The 17,472-nt window shown below is 37.2% G+C and overlaps 1 protein-coding gene across 6 annotated transcripts in view; it reads left to right on the forward strand.

The window, feature by feature from the left end:
- Positions 1–17,472, forward strand: part of LOC128734686 (dystrophin, isoforms A/C/F/G/H) — a 167,860-nt gene that overhangs the window by 24,359 nt on the left and 126,029 nt on the right. For all 6 annotated transcript variants that reach the window (XM_053828990.1, XM_053828994.1, XM_053828995.1 and 3 more), the window contains exons 3-7: positions 1,561–1,824; positions 1,887–5,399; positions 5,477–5,629; positions 7,391–8,352; positions 8,419–8,506. In XM_053828990.1, coding sequence (XP_053684965.1) covers positions 1,561–1,824; positions 1,887–5,399; positions 5,477–5,629; positions 7,391–8,352; positions 8,419–8,506 — 4,980 coding nt within the window. The remainder of the gene's footprint in view (positions 1–1,560; positions 1,825–1,886; positions 5,400–5,476; positions 5,630–7,390; positions 8,353–8,418; positions 8,507–17,472) is intronic.

The raw sequence follows: 17,472 nt of genomic DNA on the forward strand, positions 1-17,472 counted from the left end.
CCCGATTACGGACAATGAAGAACAGGATATAAGGTGAAGTGTTGGGCTGAGCCCAAGGGGGGAGGATGTTCAGTGCAAAATTAAATGAACTTTTTGATGAACAACTTTGCTAATACTTTTATTTCTGTGCATATATGGGCGCACTGTTATTTGCTATGTGTCAAAAATGAACTTCCTGAAAAATTAAAAATTGAAACGTGATTCTTACAAAATGGTCGTGTCGGTCTTTTGTTAAGAAAAGAAACCCCCTTTTTTTAAGTTACAGTCCACTGAATTGGCTTTCCCGTGAATAGTTCAGAACAACTTTATTTTTGTGTAAGCCTCAGAGAATTTCTGGCGCCATATCGAGCCCGTTGATTTTATTTGATAAGCTAGCTGACCCGGCAAACTTCATATTACCACAAATAGAGCTAAATGACGTAAATTATAAATTTCCTACGTACGCAAACGTAAGTGCGTGTTTTTAATTGAAACCTCGTATCGGTAGTTTTTACCATAGTTTTTCCTTCTGTGTAGAAACATTTCATAGACAAAAGTTTTACCTTCAAACTACGCCGTATTTTGTCAGTTTGAACGTAATTTTCTCTTGCATAACCTTGCACTAACTCGTTTATAATGTAGAACTGAGAATAGTTCAAACTTCTATCTGAACATCCTTCTTACACGAGAAATACACATTTTGTATCTTAGTTACTTGAATAATTTTAATGTTTGGTTGAAATTTGTTTTTATTTATATGAAAGAGAGCCCCTTCCCGAGGGGGGAGGGGTCTCGAACCAGCATAGAAAAAAATCCTGCCTCCAAAATCCTCCACATGCCAAATTCGGTTTCATTTGCTTGATTAGTTCTTGAGTTATCCAGAAATTACTGTTCTGAAAAGTCCTGTACTCGGCAGGCACAAAAGTCCGGGGAAAGAGCCATTTCAAGACAAGCAGCAAATAGACGACACTAAATATTGGAAAGAAAAGTTAGAAGACGCAAAGTGATACGTTAGAAGACGAAAAGTGAAGTAAAATAAGTAAAGAAGTAAAGTGAAAAAATAGTAAAAAACAGGGTTAGTAAGAAAAGTAATAAAAGCGTAACAGAAATGTTTAATTGATAATCGTCTTGCAGGGTAGAAGAAATAGGCGCTAATGCGCGGTTATGAATGTGTGGTTATTCAGAACAATATACTAACAGGTAACGACGAAAATTTGTTTTACTCAAACACAAAAAAAACTCAACTGGTTGCTCTTTTCCTCTCTCCCTCAGAAACATTGTACATTCAGATTCATGTTTGTGCAATATACATACTTACTAAACAGAGTAGCTTATCTATTTGTACATTTTGAAATATTATTGGTTTTTCATCTATGGTCGAAGGTTATTTAAAATATACGACAACAAACTGCATATTGTACGATTCTTTACTTTTCTCTGATGTTACGATGCCAACATTCTGATCGTCAAGCTGCATGTACCTACATATTCTTTACGATTGCATATTTTTCATAACATTTATTATCCATTATATAAAAAGTTTGCGTAGGAAACATTGATCATGTTTGTAATTTATTTCAGAAACGCGAGAAAGGATCAATGCGAGTACATCACATCAACAATTTAAACAAGGCACTTACGGTGCTCCAGGAATATGGAGTTAAACTTGTCAATATATCAAGTGACGACATAAATTCAGGTAATGCTAAGCTTACGCTCGGTCTTATCTGGTTAATAGCCTTGAGCTTCGATGGTCAAAAGCTAGTAAACTCGCAAGCTATCAGTGGCATTGAAAAATCGTTGCTCAATTGGGTGCGACAATTTGTGGATAAGCATGGTATTAAGGTAAAATTTGTTCACGAGATAGCTTCCCGACAAATATGGTTATCATTATTTTTTGATTTCAGGTTAATGACTTCTCGTCGAGTTGGTCAGATGGATCAGCTTTTCTAGCACTGCTATCTGAGGCAATCGACACCTTTGACTTAAAAACTGCCCTTAAAAAACATCCTATTGCTAGATTGCGGATAGCGTTTGATTTAGCGTATCGAAATTTAGGCATAGAACAGTTATTAGATCCAGAGGACGTGAATACAAACAAACCTGATAAAAAGTCGATTCTCATGTATGTCATGTGCTTGTATAACGCTATCGATAGCAGAAAATTGGAAAAAGGAAGCATTCAGCATTTGGCACAACACGTGGAAAGTATGGAGGAGATACAGCTGTTAAGCGAAAAAGAACTTGAAGCTGCAGATGATGAAACCAAAAGTAATTTCAGTCAATCCGATTCATATTCTAATACTGACAACATTCCGATGCATGCTGGCAATTTAACTCATTTGGAAGAAATTTCGCTGGCGCAATCAATTGATGACCTGCGCAACTTTAATCGGGCAAATAAAGTAAAAAGAATGTCACAAACTAAGCCTATCGTTCATAGGATAGAGCAAACAGAAATCGTCAGCTCGAATTTTAAATTGGTGGATCCAGTCGTTTCACCCCAAGACAAAATGGATGCTTTCTATTGGGAACCAAAATCCTCGCGTCCCGTCTCAACCGCAACCAATTTTTCAGTTGAATTCAGTGGTTATCAAACGGCCGTAGAAGAAGTCCTAACGATGTTGCTGGAGGCAGAAGAAATTTTCTCTAAAGAAACTGAAGAAGCGACTGATTTGTCTGTGGCAAAGAAACAGTTTCACGATCACGAGGAGTTTATGGCTAAACTATCTGAATATCAGGCTTTTGTGTGTAGTGCTCTTGACGAGGGATCTCGCCTGATTAACGAATCACAGTCAAATCCGGGATCGCAAGGTTTGGATATAGAAGGACAACACGAAATAAAACAGCAGCTATTTCTTCTCAACGAACGGTGGGAAATGTTACGAGTGAATGCATTAGAGCGACAAAATACGATACATACGAAATTAGCAGCATTACAGATGGAAAAATTGGAAGAGTTGAAACATTTTTTAACGACAATTGAAGATCGAATATCTCGAATGCATGATGTTGGTCCAACTCCGTTGGAATTGAAGGCACAGCTAGAAGAGCACAAACAATTACAAAATGACATGGAAGCGCAGGAAAAATTGGTTGACAGTCTTAGCAACTTGGTCATTATTATAGATTCAGAAAGTTTTAGCGATTTTGAAGATAAGTTGTCGGCCTTAGAAGAGCGGTGGTCTCATTTGATTAAATGGATAGCAAATAGATGGGATAAGCTTCAAAACCTTAGTCAGCGATGGACCAAATTATCGGAACAGTATCGTATTATTTGCCGCTGGATAGAGTGCCGTGAGCAAAATCTTAAAAAAATGGAAACAAAAGAGTCTGTTGAGATGGGTGCAATGATGGAGCGAATAAAATGTTTGCAATATTGCAAGTACGATATAGACATGCTTATTAATTGTTTACAAGAGCTTGAGAATACAGCACAATCGCTTTCGGATGAGGGACTTTCATCGTTGAACATTCTTTCGAAAATTGAGCATTTAAGTGATATGTGTGAGGCGCTCGTCCAAATCTTAAAAGTACAAGAAACACGAGTGGAACAGATGGGTTTTCAAATTCCGGAAACATCCTCTGTTAATGAAGGACTAAAACATAATCTGGTTAAGCCTGCGTCCTGGGAGGATTTCCAAATAAAAATTTTGGAAGAATCTGATGTAAGCTTCAAAACAGATGAAATTTGTATAGATAATATTGATTATGCCCCACAGTCCGAGAAAAAGCGCAAGATTGAACAACCTGAAAAGGTCATTCAGTTAAACGAATTGATGTACGAAATTAACAATGCACTGAACGAGTGTGTTTCGAAGTTAGATCAGTTCGACAAAGCTGACCTAAAGAATAAATTCTCGTTGTTAGAAGAAGCCGAAACCATTTTATGCAGAAGAAAAGAAGATTACTCTAGCGCAAAAGAAATTTTATGTCAGTGTAAAATGCTACCGTCTGTCAACATCGAAATTGAAGATCGCCAGTTGACTGAAATCGGCGATTCGCTTAGTACACAGCATGCCAGACTTTCACATATGAAAGCACAGCTAAAAAAATATGTAGATAAGGATAAATTTAGTAAAAGTTTGACTGGACTTAAACTTATATTGGCAGACACACGCGATTGGTATCAACAAAATACGAATATTTTAACCATAGAGGATCTTGAAAATAGATTGTCCAACATGGGATCATTTAATAATGATATTGAACAAAATAGACAGACTCTTTTTGCGAATACTGGCGAAGAATGGTCTGCTTGGAAGCAGGACTTCGATCTTTTTACCGAAAGTTGGAACGATATGAAAAACGCTATATTCCGACTAGCTATTGAAAAGAAAGGTTCCAAAGGATGCTCTGAACCTATACAGCAAATGCAGTGCATTGTAAAACAAGTAAACGAGTTACCAATAATGTATTCGGATTTAGAGAGCATGCAGGGGAATTTAGAAAAAATTCATGCTCTTAAAGTAAAACATAACGAACTTGTTGAAAAAAATTGTGGTGATATTTTGAGCACCATGTCCAATGACAGTAAATTTACAGATCTAATATCATCGTGGTTTAACATTCCTCAGCAGTTAAATGATAATATAATAAAACAAAACATTGCCATAGAAAACTTGAATCATTTCAATTCAGAATACTGCTCTATTAGCAAGGAACTCGATAATATAGAAGAAATACTAAAGAACGAAATGTTTATTTTGGGTGAAATAAAAACCCTGCAATTAAAAAATACTGAGTATGAACAGTATGCCAATCTAATCAAAAAGTTAGAAATTGATATTATCAGCATAAGAAATTTTTCTGATATAATAGCTAAAAATTACGAAAACGAATCAAAAGCTGCGTTGGAACTACAAGTTGAGAGTCTTTGTGAACGGCATGCAGCTATTTCAGAAAATTACCAGCAAAACCTGTCAAAATTAAATCACATCAAACAAAGCACTGAGGGAATTTTGGCGCAAGTTCATGAGACAGAATTATGGCTGAATGATTTAGAGATGAATACACCAAAAAATCTTAATTCAGAAATTTCTAGTCTGAACGAGCTTTACCAAATTAAATCGAAATTTCAAGCACTCAAAGACACTTGCGAACAGCAAACTCTCAAGTTCCGCGAATTAAACGAATCCGGTAATGAAATATTACTACAAATTGATGAGTTGATTCAAACAAAATCGGAAAATAAGGTTTCATATCTTGCAAAAAAATTTACAAAGCTGAACGCTCGTTGGAGTGAAGTAACCTCCAAAGTTTACACTAGAACTGCAGTTTTAGAACATGTGTCTAGTCAAATGGGTGAGTTTAAAACACTGATTGTTGGAGCTAATGGATATTTGGACAAATTGGAGAAACTTCTAAGGAAAAGTCCTGAAACGGCGGCCGACGCAGAAGAAATATCCGAGGAGCTTGATGTAAGGATACCCACTAATCTGCCTAATATGCTGCGATATGTGAAGCATTGATCGTTTTTAACTTACATATTTTTTAGGATATCGAAAATTACATAAGAAATCATCCTCAAGCCCGGTTTGATAAGATTATAGCAATTGGAAAGGATTTATGTAATTTGGAATTCATGGTTTCATCAATAGAAGAAGACATGCGATCTCTCAGTGACCGTTGGGACAGCTTGCAGGCACAGGTATACTTTTGAACTTGTTCAAGTTTGGGTGGAAACGTATTGGCCTTTTTATGGCTTGGTACACTGCAATTTCGATTTTTTTATTTCAATACTACTACAGTGATCTGATAATTGTTTAGAATTGTGACAGCTAGCTAAGTCAGGCCAGAGTGTAACGTTACCTTCATGTTTATTCATGTTTACGAATGACCGGTTTGGTCCGTTTCTTCAAGTATTCTTTCATGTACCTATATACTTGATGTCATTGTTGAAGAAATGATGAAAGGCCAGCTCACAGAACAAGTCTGAAAACAGATAACAGGCGCGTGTTAAAAAAATGCAAGTGCTAGTCTGCCTGTAATCGTATATCAGTCCCATCTGAAATTTCAGCGAGTTAAGAAAACAGCATTTGAAGGTACTTTTCTTGATTTGGTTATTTTACCAAATAACTGTTAAGCGTAGCGTTGAAATAAACGTTTACGATAACTTCTTTATCAAAACATTGCATTTTTGTGAAAATTGCAATGAAAAATAAGGTAGAGACTGATATGCAATTACTTAGGTCATCGAGTAGCAAAATAATCGCATATCAGTCTCAGCTCTTCAGAGTCGCGATCTGTGATAGAAGCGGTCATGCTACGAATAGCATTTCTCAGTTCTCAGTCTTTTCTCAGTTTTTCAATGGTTGCCTTAAAATTAAAATCGATTGGGTGCTCATCAGAGGTTGGAAAACTCGCAAAATGAATAGATGCGCCGAGCATCGGCAAACGGTTTTTATCATGATAAAACAGCTACGCGAGTGGTTCAATTCGCTTATAACAATGAGCAACATACACTCACGCTTCATAGCATCGCTGAATATACGAATATCGTGAGTAACGCAAACGCGTGCAAATTACTGCTTTCTGCTGCTTGTAAAGCCACTAACACTACTTTAAACTATTCCCTTTTCGTGGTAATATTATTTTGAATACTTTCCGGCGTCCCGGGGCATTCTATATCCGATAAATCGAACACACTCAATGTTCAATATTCAATTTTTGACCGAATTCTGATGTTCACATTGAGGTTCTGTTCGTGATAAAATTCAAAGCTGATGCGTGCATTACCGGCGAGGCAGGCGAATAGTGCGTGTTCATGAGGGATGTTCATCGATTCAAACGATCACTTTTTCGCGAATTCTCCAACCACTGGTGCTCATGGTAAAAACGGCGATTTTTTCGTAATATCCAATCTTTTGTGAAAATTGCAATGAATCCAAGATGACCGCCAAAAAATTTAATTTTACTTCATTTGAAAGTCCTTTACAGAACCATGCCATTTGTTAGTTTCATTGCAGATTTAGAAAACTTCATTCAATGTTTTGCTGAAGATTCAACTTTGAACCCATCGAGCCCCTTTGCGAACGAGGGGTCCACTGTTTCAACGTATTAAAAATTCTCATATTTTAACCATTTCCGACCAAGCAAGAATTCCAATATTTGAAGACCTCGTGTCATTAGTGGCCTGTTTCAACGAGAATTACTCAATTACCTTTCGTATGGAATTTCTTTGAGACAACTTTGTATTTATTAACTAAATGAATTATTAGAGCACTAAGTGATCTCTAGCCAAACTACTGAATATGCCCTCTTGAAAGCTTATTTAGGCTAACATTCTTACACCTTTACAGCATCCCTTACATGTTTGATAAAAAGTAATAACTTTATTTTAAGCTCAACCAATTCTGTAATATGAATTGGGGGTACTATATTCACCATACTAAAATTGTTTTATTTTTAGGCGAAGCAACGAACAACGAAACTTGAACAAGCGGTTAAAGAAGCGCAGTCCTCTGAAAGTCAAGTGTCTTGCTTGCAACAGTGGATATTCCGTGTAGACGGCATATTGAGTGACTATATCGAGAACGATACCACAGTGGAAGATGTGCCAAATGATTTTCAAAAATTACAGGAGGAATTCGAACACCACGATAAAGTAATGCTCGAGATGATTAAAAAAGTTGATCAATACAAGAAACAAGGAAAGTTAGAAGCTGCTAATCGCTACCAAGATCAAATCAAATTACTGCAGGATCAGTTCAAATCATGTCAGCTTAAACTCAATCGCTTGACATCTCCTCAGGCTACTTTTGAGACAAAACTAAATCATGCATTAACCGAACTTCGTAATGTTGAAAAAAATGCAGTGATACTAGACCCTTCCTCAGCTGGACCAGCTCATTTACAAGATCAATTCCAACATTGTCTTAAATTGTATAGAATTTTATCGGAAATCAAGGGCGACATAGAACAAGTCATTCGAACTGGACGTAAGGTATGTGAAGATAAAACCACTCGGAACCCGATTAAATTGGGACAACGGATAGACACACTCAAGCATTTATATAATTCACTTGGCGAAACCGTAACCCAGTCGAAAATTGTGTTGGAAAATTTACTCAAGATAATGCGCAACATAGATGAGAACTTAAACATCGTTCAACAATGGATTAATGACAGTAATAATTTACGATCTACAGAAGAACAAGAGCGTATTGCTATTGACAAATTGACCATTTGTAATGAGCTGTACGAAGAGTATAAGGAAATTTGCGAACCACTTTATCTTGAAGAATTGAGAACTCGCATCGACGAAGTTGAAAAACATGTGAAAAACATACGCAATTCAGAAGTGAAAAAGAAATTACATCAAATGAAGAATACCCTGCAAAATGTTGATTCTGTTAACATAGAAGTTCTAAAGTAAGATTCCTTGTTCGTTATTATTGCTGTTATCATTTCATTAATTGCAACCTTCCTGTTCGTTAGATCCATGGAAGAAGACCTGAGTAAAGTTGAGTCGAATAGTGATGCAGAAGTGGAAGATTTGCTTAAAAAAGTTTCGGAAATATTACAAGTAAGTTTATATTGTTAATCTAACAATGGTGTTATTTCGTACCTAATTAATAATATTTTATTTATTTCTAAATTCCGCTCCCAGAACTGAAATGTAAGTGCATATTTTTATCAGTTATCAACTGTTAAAAGATTCATTCATAACATTTCCTCTATTCGTTTATTTGGCACACACGAATAAGGTGGAGAATTGGTGATTTTTGTGACTCTGATGATTTTTTTTACCTTGTTGGGGATTGCAAGCAAATTAAAGAAAAGTTGGTATATATTCATTTCAGTACTTAACCCTCTCTGTCCCATGGTAGCACAGGTGATCCATGACTTGCGACACCAAAATCAGCCGATAAAATTTGAAAGGATTTTAAATCTGGCTGTTTCTATATTAGAACGTAGTAGAAACATTGTGGTATAAGCTGCATAGTTTTGCTTTACGAATTGCTTATTACTAACTGTTTTAGGTGACGAAAAGTTGTAAACCACCCAAATACCCCTGGGACAGAGAGGGTTAAGTCACTAAATATATTTTTAGAGAGTGACATGTTTAAAAATTTCTAGGTTTTTGGGAAATCAGGTGAAAAAACATACACCTGACAAGATTAAGCAGAATTCCATTGCAAATTTTAATAAAGCCATACAATTTCGAAGCGTAAGAAAATAAATGGCTCTTTAAACATTGTCAATGCATGGGGCTTATTCTATGAGGCGAGTGACGTGACACGACAAATTTTAATTTGCCGCCATTCACGTTTTGTTTGATATTTGTGGAGGATAAAATTGAATGATGTGAGAGTTTCAAGGAAAACGTGTCGCTGTATGTGACTCGATTCATATAATACCGCAGTAACTGTGTTATTACTCTGAATGGCAGCGCAATAAAATTCGGCCTGTCACGTCACTCGACTCGACGAATAGGCCCCACTGTAGAACTTCGTATTGACTTTTACGCTTTGTTCTAGAGAAACTTACTAGGAAATTTTCGAAGACACAAATACATTTATATAGCCGGCTGCTTATATACCCAGTGTTGTTTCGTATGGCAGTTCAGCATCGTTAGTTTGTGTGCCTCGCTCGTTGCAAAAAAAAATCCGGCGGTAATCGTATTTGAAGGATTTTTTGAATTTGCTTGGTCGCATTTTTTAGGACACTGTCAAAGCGTTTATAAGCCGGAACCTTAATTGAAGCGCCATAAGCGAGGAGATTTCAGGCAGATTTGAAGTACATTCAAGCATTTATCAAAATTTCAGGATATTATTTGCTATATTTTAATTGATCTCACTGTTACACACAAAAAATTGATGATCAAATTTTAAATATAAAAACAGTACGGCGTGATCACGTTTTTCAGAATATTGTCAACGTTTCCGTTATTTTAGGTTTCTTTCATTCTGAATGAAATTAAATCGAGGGCTCATGCTAAGGTTAAATCTTTGTTGAAATATTTTGTTGAGTATATGTTCGAAAATGCTTAACTAGAAAATTTCAACATCGCATCGCTTTGAGGTGAAATCGTGAAATTGATCAATCTATTTTTTCGTCATGTTCTAATGTAATAGTATTTTAGTGCTAATCTATTCTTACATAATAACATAATATATATTTTAGCTTCATTAGAGCCAGTTGGGGGAATGTTTTATTACAATATCGTTTGTATAATATTTATAATCTTACTAGCTGACCCGACAAACTTCGTATTGCCACAAATTAACCTGTGTTGTACATAAATCATGAATCTCGGATGATCTTTGTCACAATCTCGAGTTTTGCAAGCCCCCCAGTGGGCGGCGCTTCCGACGGCGGGTCACCGGCAACACTCGCGACCGTCTCGTCCTGAATGATCTAGTGTTACTATAGATAGTTTTTGTGGTCTTGTATTGACTAATGTTTTATGGAAGAGTCGTAAATTTCTCGAGTTCGATTAGTTTTTGAGTTTCGCAAAAATTTCTGTTTTATTTGTATGAGAGTCCATATCCCCCTACCACAGGAGTGAGAGGTCTCTAATTATCGTAAAATGAATTCAAGACTCCAAAATCTCCCACATGCCAAATTTGGTTCCATTTGCTTGATTAGTTCTCAAGTTATAAGGAAATTTGAATTTCATTTGTATGGGAGCTCCCCTCTTAAAAGGGGAAGGGGTCGTAATTCACCATAGAAAAAATTTCTGCCATCTAAAACTCCCACATGACAAGTTTGGTTCCATTTGATTGATTAGTTCTCGAGATAAGAGGAAATTTGCGTTTCATTTGTATGGAAGCCCACCCTCTTAAAGGGGAAATGGGCCATAACTCGCTTTCTAAAGAAGAGAGGGGTCTCAATTCACCATAGAAAATATTCTTGCCCTCGAAAACTTTCACATGCCAAATTTGGTTTCATTTGCTTGATTAGCTCTCGAGTTATGAGGAAATTTGTATTTCATTTGTATAGAAGTCCCCCTCCTAAAGTGAGGAGGGGTCCCAGTTCATCATAGTCTCAATTTACCATAGAATAAATTCTTGTCACCGGAAACACCCACATGCCAAATTTTGTTCTATTTGCTTGATTAGTTGTCGAGTTATGCAGAAATTTGTGTTTCATTTGTATGGGAGCCCCCCCCCCCCCTCTTAGTGGGGGGAGGGGTTTCTAACCATCATTAAAACCTTTCCTGGCCCCAAAAAACCTCTACATGCATATTTTCATGCCGATTGGTTCAGTAGTTTTCGATTCTATAAGGAACATACGGACAGACAGACAGACAGAAATCCTTCTTTATAGGTATAGATTATATATAATAAGTTATATTTGTTTTTTCTCGTAATTCCGGAATTTGCGCGGTGTTTTACGAAGTTTTGATTTACGCGGAATATATCCGTTACCGGTTACGTGAAAAGCGACTAGAGTGTAATTACAGTTATTCGATTACTGTTTTGGATCGCAAATAATGGGCAGGCTGGGGGTTAATACGCTTAAGGGGACATGAAAGTCTAAAATTTTTGAAAAAGCATACATTTTTTATTTTAGACTAGCTGTAACCAGCGCGCGTTGTCTCGCGTCTAACTAAGAGCACGAACGCTATGTACACACTTAAATTTTTTTACCGAACTCTGAGCAGCCGAACGTTCGGTAAAATTCGATGGTGCCAATCGACGTTTGCGGATAATTGGTAATGTTTGGCATCATAAAAATTTTTTATCGAACGTTCTGCTGCTAAGAGTTTGGTAAATTTAACGGTAATTTACCGAACTCGGTACTTTTTTAAGTGTGTAACTCTATGAGGTGCAATTACGTTACTTTTGCTCGTCTTGAATGCAATCTGGTATGATTGGTTTGAGTCTTTGCTTAATGTGGGCGATTATTACCACGAAAATATATATCGCGCCCCTCGTTTTGGCTACAGACATGGCTCTAATATATATATAGACTAGCTATAACCCTGCGCGTCGCCTCGCGTTTAATTAAGAGCAAATTGGAGGCAGGGATGCCACATATAATTCTGTGTTTTTTGTTGGAAAAATCTGACAATCTGTACGGCGAGGAAAAATATCTGTGCAAAAATCTGTCCAATGCAAAACAATGAGAGTGAAAGAGATAGATAGTCATTTTGCTGACTATTTCCGTCTCTTTCACTCTCATGTAAAAGCTCAAAAATCTGTTTAATCTGTGTAATTTGGTGAAAATCTGTATTCTATGCATACAGATTCTGTACAGGCGATTTCTTTCAAATATCTGTTAAACACAGAATAATCTGTGCATGTGGCAACCCTGATTGGAGGTACGCTATGTAACGCTAACGCTATGTAACTCTATGAGGTGCAACTACGTTACTTTTGCTCGCCTTGAATGTAATCTGGTATGATTGGTTTGTGTCTTTGCCTAATGTGGGCAATTATTACCACGAAAATACATTTCGCGCCCTTCGTTTTGGTGATAGACATAAGCCTCTTATATTTATGATTGTGAATCTGCATTCTTTTCCGCTTATTTTGATACTAATTTTATATTGATCCGACCACGGGAAGTGGCCGATCTTTATCTGGATCGACTGTGGCAGGAAACGCAATCATTGTCATTTTAGCTCGCGTACGATTTAAGGACGTGTTTATTTGTGTGGTCATCGCGAAACAGAAAGTACATTCGTACATCTAAATGATCTTAATGAATGTTAAGGGGACATAAACGGCTAAAATTTTTGAAAAAATCATGATTTTTTTTCTTTCAGCTTTTGAATCTGCAGTCTTTTTCGCTTATTTTGATACTAATTTTGTAATGATCCGACCACGGGAGGAGGCCAAAAAATGATCCTGCACATAAGCATTCCAGTGTGGCGTAAAACACAACCTCGACGGAATAAAACGCCGCTTCTGTGAAAAAACGATTTTCAAAGTTTATGTACCTTTTTCTCAGAAACTACACAACGTATTGGAAAAAAATATTTTACCGCCGGCTCCCATTGTCCACCGAATTCCGGAGCGTCTGGCGGTGAAATGCCATTGTATGTCACACGTCTAACAGAATTGTTGAACTTTCTGAATAAATGTCTGGCTGTGAAACAGTTTAAAAAGCTCGTTCATTTCGTTGTGTGCACCTTTAAAGGTGATGGCGTTATCGGAGTAAAGTCGTTGAATTAAACAACGGCGAATGACGAATCGTTTTAACGATGCCAGAAAAGCACTAGTACTGCGATCGGATACAAACGTAGACAGCGATGTAGGCTTTCACGAGTTTGAAACGATAGTTGACTTGTTTTACCCAAAATGGTCCAGCGTAATCAACTCCCGTCATTGCGAACGAAGGGGATGGAACTACTCTCGATTTAGGCAGGTTTCCAACGGGCTAATGAGCTAGGGTATGTCGCTGCTTCGTCGTAATTGCCTATTCCCGTGCTACCCAACACAAATTATTATCAGCATTTTTATGACACACAATGCAAAACTAGTTATTCCCTAATATTTTAGTTTGTTGTCTATCATACGCGATCAATCAAAGTGAACTGAGATCTTTTTAAATGCTTTTTAACATTAAAGAAGTCCTACCGCCAAATTTCCTACGCTTTTTCGTGCGACGAAGAAGGAAATGTTGACTAATCGTTTTAATTTCCGGCATTCATAAATCAAAATAACTCACGCAAGGGATTGTCGTTATTCTACAGCCAGGAAAACTTGCCTGACCTGCAGAAATTGTGGAGAAAAACATGACGTCCTACACAAATACATGCGCGTTAGCTTCGTAAACATTGTTGTGATTTTCGGACGATGAAAAATTTTGATGGACGGATTTTAATACGACGAATTTAAGAAATAAAGTCAGTTGCGTAATTTCAATAATATGCTTTAATAGTCGCTTTTCAGTGATTTCAAAGTTCACGGATCGGAAGGTAAGTGTGTTTTAGTCAAATCAGTACAAGAACTTTTGGAGTATTCATTACATCCATCCAACAAATGATGAAAATTAGAATGGCTTTACTTACCTACGACGGGAATTAGAAATAAACCCTATGTAGTTTTCTCGGGATTAGTACGAAAGCATCGAAAGCATACAATTTCGTGTTATCCATCTGATGGTAGAATCTGCGTTTAACAACCAATACCTTTGTCGAATGTCATGACCAGGTAGAACTTGTTTAATTTTGTCGCTAAGTCGAAAATGCTGAATTTTCGACTGGGCGACAAAGCCTAAAGATATCACTTGTTTTACGTAGGTTTTTTTCTAATTCCCGTCGTAATAAGTAAAGCCATTCTAATTTTCATCATTTGTTGGACAGATTTAATGAATACTCCAAAAGTTCTTGTGCTGATTTGACTAAAACACACTTACCTTCAAATCCGTGAACTTTGAAATCACTGAAAAGCGACTATTAAAGCATATTATTGACATTACGCAACTGACTTTATTTCTAAAATTCGTCGTACCGTTTTAAAATCCGTCCATCAAAATTTTTCATCGTCCGAACTAAAAATCACAACAATGTTTACGAATCTAACGCGCATGTAATTGTGTAGGACGGCATAACAAATGTTATTCTACAAAATTTCTGCAGGTCAGGCAAGTTTTCCTGGCTGTAGAATAACGACAATGCCTTGTGTAAGTTATTTTCATTTATGATTGATGGAAATTAAAACGATTAGTCGACATTTTCTTCTTCGTCGCACGAAAAAACGTCGGAAATTTGCCTGGTAGGACTTCTTTAATGATAAAAAGCATATAAATAGATCTCAGCTCACTTGATTGATCGCATGTGATAGACAACAAACTAAAATATTAGGGAATAACTAGTTTTGCATTGTGTGTCTTAAAAATGCTGATATTTTTAATAATTTGTGTTGGACAGGACGGGAATAGGTAATTACGATGATGTAGCAACATACCCTAGTTCATCGATGTTTAGAAAAGCGTTTTTGTGTCGCTGGGTCGTATTTTTCTGTTGACATTAACTTATAAATCGGAAAACGAATGCCATTATTCGCTGAATTTTGCGGAAATCACTGTGCTTATATAACCATTGAAAACTAGAAATGTCAAAATTGTTCGTTGCAGACAACACTGTTATCTTACCGTTATGTTTCAGGCAGGAATTCAACTGAAATATTTTCACCGCTCTCGATCTTCATCATTGCTGGAGCCGCCTTCTGATTGAGGCGGAACTAAAGAGCTACACAGAGTTCCTTTCGGGGAATCGAGAACCCACTGAGCGGTGCCAGTTTTGATTTACCAACTAAAAATAAAAGTTTTGTTAAGCCATCAGCGAACACACCTTGCAGACATGCACCGTAAGCGATGGTAAAGGCATCTGAAAATCCATGCAATTCGAAAGCTACTGCATCATCGTAAGTTTGCCCTTTCGGAATTTGTATACAGGCCAATTCTGGAAGTACTTTTTGTAATTCAGTCCATCTTTTCTGGTATTCATCATCTACTGGATCATCCCAGCCTTGCCTTACTTTCCTTAAAAACTCTAAAAGCTGCGCCAACAGAATTATCGGAGAAATTACACTAAGCGGGTTATTTGGCTTTGCGGTTTGCGAATATATCTTTGTTTTGCGAGTCATAATCTTTGACGGACGATGCAGCCGAAATTGGAGGTCTCGCAATTAGAAAGTTGTCAGCATTTGAATCCCACGTCAATCCTAGTGATATCAAATAAATAGAGCTTCAACACTATTACCTGACTATGCCATTTCTTAGAGTTGGAGTATAGCTTTGAATTTCGGCCACTCATAAAGGGTGTCCACGTTAAAATTTGCAACACACAAAATTAATTCGCAAAATTCGAGTTTTTATCCGATTGCCAAATTTTCAGGGTTCCAAATGAAACAATTAAACTTAGTTTTAGCGTCTTTATTGTGACTAATTTCGGCTCCGTATCGGAATGCCCATGCGTTGGCCTACACCCCACCCATGAGATTTTGGACAACCTCAAAATTGACATGTTTTTAGATATCTTTACTCATGTCTTCTTTTCTTCGACTGTTTTGACTACTTTGGAACGTTTTAGACGATTCTGCTTCATAATAGCTCGTTTTTTCTCGATTGGCCGCAGCTCTGGTGTACTTGGGGGATTAAGGTCTTTCGGCACGAAATCGACATTATGACCTTATACCACTGTAGCACGTCTTTTACGTAACCACATGAAACCAAAATCCGGCCAGAAGATCGTAGGACAGTTGTGAGACTTCAGAAGATTTAGAAGCGACTTTTGGAGACACTCTTTTAAATGCACCTGTCCATTCATGGTATCTGTGGTCACCATTTCACCAAAGGTGTACTCCGCTTTCCACATAAACAAATTGTTTGCAAATCCAGAATTTATTGGCAAACTTCGACATCGTATGTTTTTGGAAGTTCTCTGGAACATCAAACTTATTCTTTGGAGTGAAATACTGGTTCCCCGGTATCTGGTTAAAATTCGATTTCACGTAGGTGTCGCTGTACCTGACATGGTAGCGTGGTTTTGTCAGCTTTTGATCATATAACTTCCGGGCACGGCTTTTCGCGACCGTATTCTGTTGGGGCCTTCTAAATCTTGAACATACGTATTCCAGCTTAAATTTTGGCGTTCTGGACGAAACTTTTGCTCAGATTTAGCTATTTTTTTGCCTCATCTCGAACGGAGGAGTTTATTTTCCCGTCGACTACGCTACAACTACGCGGGAGTAACAGTATACGGATGACTTTTTTCTCCGCATCATGGTCTACAATCGGCAGTTAAATGTTCTTTGAACCGTTTTATGACACGAGAAACCGTAGAATTGGAGATTTTCAAATCTTTACCGATGGCAGGATGTGATAGATTCTCATTTCGGTGTATTTGTGCAGATTTTTTTCGCGAACAAGCTATTCTTTCGAGGCTATTTTTTAAATCTTTGCACATGTGATGAAACGACTCATACAGTTTAAATATTGCACTTTGAGCTTTCTTCACGCGAAATTTCAATTAATTTTAACCAACGGTTCAATAGTCAGAGCAATTTGGGTGTGCTGCAATTTTATCGTGGACACCCTTTAGATTTTTATACATAAAGTTTAATTGCGCCATTCCCAAAGTCCCACGTTCATCCAGCTTTTGACCAATTCGAACAATTTCCTGGTGAACTTGCTGGCGTTTATGGTAAAGTCCATTTAAGTGCATGTTTGTCATTTGTTTCTGATCGAGTTCATCACCATAACCATGAGAAGATCCACTGAGCGATGACGAAGAACGTGGAGAAAATGAGGGTTCCTGTTGTATACGCTTCGAAAAAAGCACAACTTTAGGAGTGTGTGCCTTTTTGTCTTCATTTTTCGACTTAGGTGTACGTCCAACAGGCGCCACTGTTACAATTTTTACACTTCTGTTCAAAACTTTTTTCGTTGAGCTGCCGAATGCGCTACGGAATGTTTCACGCACACATAGCTACTATTGCGCGGACGCAACAGGATAAAATTTGTTCGTTTGCAATACTGTTACTGTACTTTAGGTAACTGTTACTGTTCAACTGTCCGGTTCGGTACGGACCA

Source organism: Sabethes cyaneus, chromosome 2 (genome assembly GCF_943734655.1).
Source record: "Sabethes cyaneus chromosome 2, idSabCyanKW18_F2, whole genome shotgun sequence".
Lineage (NCBI taxonomy): Eukaryota > Metazoa > Arthropoda > Insecta > Diptera > Culicidae > Sabethes > Sabethes cyaneus.